The sequence below is a fragment of the Dermacentor silvarum genome, chromosome 2 (genome assembly GCF_013339745.2).
Source record: "Dermacentor silvarum isolate Dsil-2018 chromosome 2, BIME_Dsil_1.4, whole genome shotgun sequence".
Classification (NCBI taxonomy): Eukaryota; Metazoa; Arthropoda; class Arachnida; order Ixodida; family Ixodidae; genus Dermacentor; species Dermacentor silvarum.
Window position 1 is genome coordinate 183919226 of NC_051155.1, and position 6000 is coordinate 183925225.

Sequence of the window (6000 nt, forward strand, 5' to 3'; positions counted from 1 at the left end):
ATTGGTCACTTAACATATTGACTCTGCAAGGCAAAGAGGAATAAAGTCTTGCCAAACAGCAACTGCCTTGCTGCACTTAAACAATGGTATTTTAAACACAAAGATGTATATTTACGTTAAAAAATAATGCTTCAATGTTGACTACATCACAATGAAGATACAGGTTACGGGTTGCTCATAAAGGATTTACAGGCACGCAATACATGGCTTTATTATGCAATGAGTGTTTTGGAGGTTGAGCATAATCACTCCAACAAAGACGATGACAAACTGCCCCTTTTGCATGGGCTGCAAGCCATATTGGTCAGCACTGCAATTCCTTGAAAGCATTGACAAGGAATTGCCACAATATTACGCAAATGAAGCAGTAATTATAGTGAAGATTATTTACAAAGTATATTTACAAAAGAAATTGCAGCTATGACTAATATACCAGGTGCACGAGATATTTGAGGCCACAGCTTTGAATCACCATAGACATAATATTCTTAATCTATCAGTCTAGGCGCTTAACTTCATCTTCAGCAACCCCCCTGTCGTCTATCTAGCAGATTTATTCAATGATATCAGCTTCCAAACTGACACAGAAGATAAAGCTGTACAATGTTCTAGTCACGTCACACACTGACCACAGCGGACCTTGAGATTGCCACCTTCCTAACTGTTGCCAAATCCTTTCTTTTTTTTGGGTGAGAACAGTTTATAGCCAATCATCATACGAAGTCTGTTAGAAAAGTATCCGACCTTTGGCCGAAGAAAAAAAACTGGAGTGTTGGAAACCTAATCACCCTCAAAGTAGTCTCCTTGGGACTCCACACACTTCTCCCAGCGGTGCTGCCATTGTTGGAAGCATTCCGAGAAGGCCCTCTTTCAGAATGGAGTTTAGCTCAGCTGTCATTGCAGCCATAATGCTCTCTCTTGTCTGAAATCGTGCTCCTTTCAATGGCCTCTTGATTTTGTGAAACAGCCAGAAGTCGCAAAGGGCCATATCAGGAGAGTAAGGAGCCTGTTGAACTACAGGAGTCTGTTTTTTTGCCAAAAAAGTCTGTATCAAGTGCAAGGAATGTGCAGGAGCATTGTCGTGATGGATGCGCCAATTTCCTGTTGACCACAACTCCGGTCTCTTGCGCTGCACAGCATCACGTAGGCGACGGAGGACATTCCTGTAGTACTCTTTGGTGATTGTTTGACCCTGTGGTGCGTATTCGTGGTGTACCACATCGCAGGAGTCAAAGAAAGCACTCAGCATCACTTTGACGTTGCTGCGCACTTGGCGGGCCTTCTTTGGTCTTGGTGACGTGGAATGCTTCCACTGTGACGACTGGGATTTGGTTTCCGGGTAGTACCCGTACACCCAAGGCTCGTCACCAGTGATTATGGCGTTCATGAAGTCGGGGCCACTGTGTATGGAATCCAGCATGTCCTGTGAGACTTCAACACGAAGTTGCTTTTGCTCCACCGTGAGCAGCTTCAGCACGAATTTCACCGCAACTCTCTTCATGGCCAAATCTTCGGTCATAATGGAATGTGCACAAAAAGTGCTGATGCCCACCTCTTCTGCAATTTCTCGGATAGTCACACGACGGTCCCGCATCACCACAGCGTTCACTTCGGCAATGACCCATTTCGGCATGTTGATGGCTGACTGGAGCGTGGCTCGCTCTCCACCAATGTGCGGCCGTCTTTAAACCGGTTGTACCACTCCTTAATCTGTGTGCTGCTCATAGCATCATCACCGAAAGCCGTCTGAATCTTCCGAATGGATTCCACTTGGCTGTCGCCCAGTTTCTGGCAAAATTTGATGCAGTAGCACTGCTCCAGTCGCTCCGTCATTTTCCTTGCAATAAAAAAAACAACGAGAGCACTGCACACTCACTCAAACGCTGCATCCCAGCGACTGACGCTATCGGCAGGCAGGAAACAATTCACGCATACGCACGAAGGTTCAAGGTCGGCTGATGCAAGCGCGCTTGTTTCATGTCCATCAGGTGTTCGCAAAAAAAGAAAGGTCGGATACTTTTCTAACAGACCTCATATTTGCCAAAGAGAAATAAGCACTGCCAGTGGTCAGATGCCATTTCTGGTGGTTGAGTTTCTCCACCAGGTGAAGGCCATGATGACTGAGAACCCTGAAAAGCCGATTATAGCCATTGTGAAGCAGCTTCCAGTGGCAGAGTGAACTGACAAGATTTCCGCGCACAATGCCTTTAGCCACTACTCCTAAGTAATACATTTCTTTCTTCCTACAGCGCCTGTGTGTCCCAACGGTGGCGGGCTGCAAGTTTATGCCCCCCCTCCCGATGTGACGTCCCAGTTCCCAATATAAATCTGCTACACTGCTATATAAGGGGAGTGTCCCTGAGACGGAGACTAACAAAGACTCAAACAATGCTGAAAGCTCACTAAAGACAGTTGCATGTTGAGGAAACACTGCCCGACATCAACACGAATTATCTGATCTGAGCATGCAGCCGTTATTGAAGCTAAATTCACTGAATAATTGAGGCTATTGATGGTTTTATTCAGCAGTCTTACAAATCAACAGTAAAAGAAACAATCGAGACAATTTGGAATAAATATCTCTTCTTGTCAGAAATATTGTTGCCATTCGTGAAGTCATCCTAATGTCCTCAAATACCTCGCGCACCAGGCAGCTGGCAGCTTGCACAAGAGGGCTAATTCACCATCATCTCTGTTGGGGCAACCATGCCCATTTTTGAAGAAACACACATACCAATTATAAGTAAAGCGTAATATGCTCATTTAATTTGTAATTTACTGTGGTTTCTCTAGCAAAATGTAAAGTTAATAATAAATTCTGCGTATATTCCCAAAACTAGTCTGGCAAGGTAAATCTGCGCACACTACCTTTATGCTTTGTCATATCAATGCGTTTGTAGGCAACCCTTGCAGCATTGAGTGCTCCCTGGATGACTGCATCGGGTGAGCCCACAAATGTGTACACAGTTCGGTTGGTTGAAGAACCTGGATCAACACCCAGCAGAGACACGCCTTGCGTTGACTTGATGGCTTTTGTTATTTCATCAATAACCTGGAATTAGGTTGACAAAAAGAGTGAAAGAGTTAGCGATTTGACATCATTTGACTACCCCAAAAAAACAGCACAATTGCACTCAGTGTTTATGTGCACCAGCTGGAAACATCAGGAAGCCACTATCTCTCATTTACAATTTATTTTTGCCACAATCAGCATAATTACTACCGCTGCTAGTTTTTCACAGCAACAGCAGTTAAAAGCTCAAAACTGGGTTAGCCTTGTTCATCTGTCCTTTCCGTTACACTGTTGTAAGGTCGCTATTGTGTCACCATCATCATTAGGTCACCATCAGTCTCAGCATATCACTCTGACCATACATAAAAAAAAAGGAAAGAAAGAAAGTAAAAGGAAACGGGGGGAAATGCCCATCGCTGCCAGTGGGAGTCATACTCATGTCCTTGTGGCAATGTGCAGTTGGGAACTGGATGCGCTTACCCCTGTGATATCATGCAGCTTTGCGGCTTGGCAATATCTGCAAGGTGCATTGTGTCATGCAGACTTCGACAGTGGTGACGTCTGTGTGTGCATTTCAGGAGCCACAACAGGCAATAACGTAGCGGGTGAAGATAATGTGCCCATCGCAAAGTTGTTCTTGAGAATGTGACAAGGTCTTTTGTGAGAGCCTGCTGCCAGTGCAGTAAATGAGACCAGAGCTGTAGAAATTAATGAAGTCTACTGATTCCTTTTTACTAGAATATTTCGGAACAGCACTACGCTATATGCAATAAAGAACAGCAACAATGTCACATGCTGCGCAATTAAGTGCATATAAAATATTGGTGGAAGCTTTGTGTTCTGTTACTTTTGTACAGAGATATGCACTTGGTTAAACGTAAAACACACATGTTGCATACAAGAAATAAGTCACCAGAAATTACACTGTTGGTCTAATCGATGCACTGTTTTAACTTTGAGACTCCAAGCCTGTTCCTTCAGATATATATGTTTATAGTTCAATATGGCCTGCTTTTTCTGTCAACTCTGTCCCTTGCTGTAATGGGTTTGCTGTTTTCAGTGTTTGCCCTTTGCCCTATCACTTAACCACTCAATCTTTCCTTAGCTTCATGGTGTTCATGCAGTTTACCTTCACAAATAGTATCTCACCTTGTCCTCTTAGGATGACTTTCCTTTCTTTTTCCACCAGTTTTAATTGTTACTTATTGCTTCTATGTTGTTACTACTCATTATAAATTGCAAAACTCTATTGAACCTTGTCTCCTTTTTGTCTTTCTTGTCACTATACAAACTCATCTCAGGAGCTCCACTTTGACTACTTGGGTCTTCTAAATGTTGGGAGTTTCTTAGTTCCTTGAATGTATTGTGCGTCGTTACCAGTGCCTTGTAAATTTGGCTTAGCTTACAATGTTGCTGGTAGTTGCAAAAAAGTTTCATGAAACACATATCCTGCCATCTCTTCCATCCTGCCTGGATTATGTTGGCCACTTTGTTTTCAACATAGCCTTATCCACGGTGGCCTTAATTGCTGTCGAGCGAGCTAGGATACCAATATTCAGTTGCCCTCTTTATTTTCATGTTGCCCAGTTCTTCGCCCATGAGCGTTCCAGAACCACAATTCACTGATTATGCACCTGCTCTACACATCCTAAGGTAAGCATCAAGTTGGCTCTTTGTTGACATAAATTAAGGCAGCAATCGAAATCTGGTCAACTTTTCACTGCAGTGTTCTTGCAGACGTTTTTTCAGCACCTGCACACTCGTGATCGGGTATTTCACCCTACATCTCCTCCTATCTTTTCATTAAAACCTCCGCCATGCTCCAAATTTCCTGAGAGCAACGTAGAGGTGTATGGCCGGGTCTGATATGAAACGTGTTGATCGACGTATAAAATTTTAGCAGTGAGCTATATTGAGCATATATCCATACAAATTTAGCAATTTTCAAAAATGAAGTATCGGGAAAGTGAACAAATCAAGCTAATCATGCCGGGAGCAATCTACTTGACTTTCAAATGAATTTCGAAAAGCCGCGGTTTTGACCCGGTAGGATATACGCTAAAGTATGCATGTAAACCCCACCTGCGCACAAATGTTTACTACGCGAGGGGCTGAGCATACCTGAAGGATTGTAGTCGTGCGAAGTTGTGGCCAGCTTACTTAACCATACATCGCGTGTGTGCAAAATCATCTAGCCAACGCAACTTTACGGGCAGCGATGCGCAAACCGAGTGAAACCGACCGCACCTCTGGAAAGGAGCACCCACCTCTTGGTCCTGGCCCTCGGAAAAGTTGGGCACGCATTCCACGATCTTCGTCCGCATGTTGGAGACGTGCAAACTTGAAACGATGCAGGCTCTTTGGCGGCTGGAAGGGCTGCTAGACACACAGAAGTGGCTGTTACGCTTATCGTCTGCTAGTGAACCCTGTCAGAGGTAGCAGCGGCAGCGGCGCCGCCTGTGTGTAACACGCGCGAAGCGTCAAGCGACGGCAGCGCCATCCAGGCATTGGCGCTGTAAATCAATGGTGGCCTGTTTCGCTTGCTTTATATTGTAATTTAAACTGGACTGGTGGGATGGGCGAGCTGCTTAGTCGGGCGTCAGTCCTGTCAATCCACGCCACAGCAAAGTTCTTTATCTGTGCGATTGTGCATACCACAGTAGTGCATACCAATGATTTTCCAAGCACGAAACTGTGCATAGATGTCTTTCTTTTCTCTTTTTTTTTTCTTTTTTTTTTTTTTAAAGAGCTAGGCTGCTTACTTTTTGCGTGAGCCTTTTGTACTAATGCCGAGAAGGGCGCCCACAGTTCCATACAATTGCCGAGCATGTTGCTTTCTAGTAAAAGTGGCAAAAGTGACTCTGGGCATCCCCTGAAAGCCATTAGCAAATGGTGGGTGGCGATAACGCGGGCCCTAGCCGGTTCTACGGCGCCAGAGTTCTTATCAACTCTTGAATGCCCCTTCAGACAACCACCGCGCTGTTAGC

At 44.6% G+C, this 6000-nt stretch overlaps 1 protein-coding gene across 1 annotated transcript in view; it reads right to left on the minus strand.

Annotated features, from left to right (window-relative positions):
- The window catches only part of LOC119442274 (formimidoyltransferase-cyclodeaminase-like), a 31519-nt gene extending 25855 nt beyond the window's left edge, over positions 1 to 5664 (minus strand). The window contains exons 1-2 of the mRNA XM_037707085.2: positions 5281 to 5664; positions 2869 to 3052 (exon numbers count right to left, since the gene is read on the minus strand). Coding sequence (XP_037563013.1) covers positions 2869 to 3052; positions 5281 to 5337 — 241 coding nt within the window. The 5' untranslated portion in view covers positions 5338 to 5664. The remainder of the gene's footprint in view (positions 1 to 2868; positions 3053 to 5280) is intronic.
- Between the last annotated feature and the right edge of the window lie 336 nt (positions 5665 to 6000).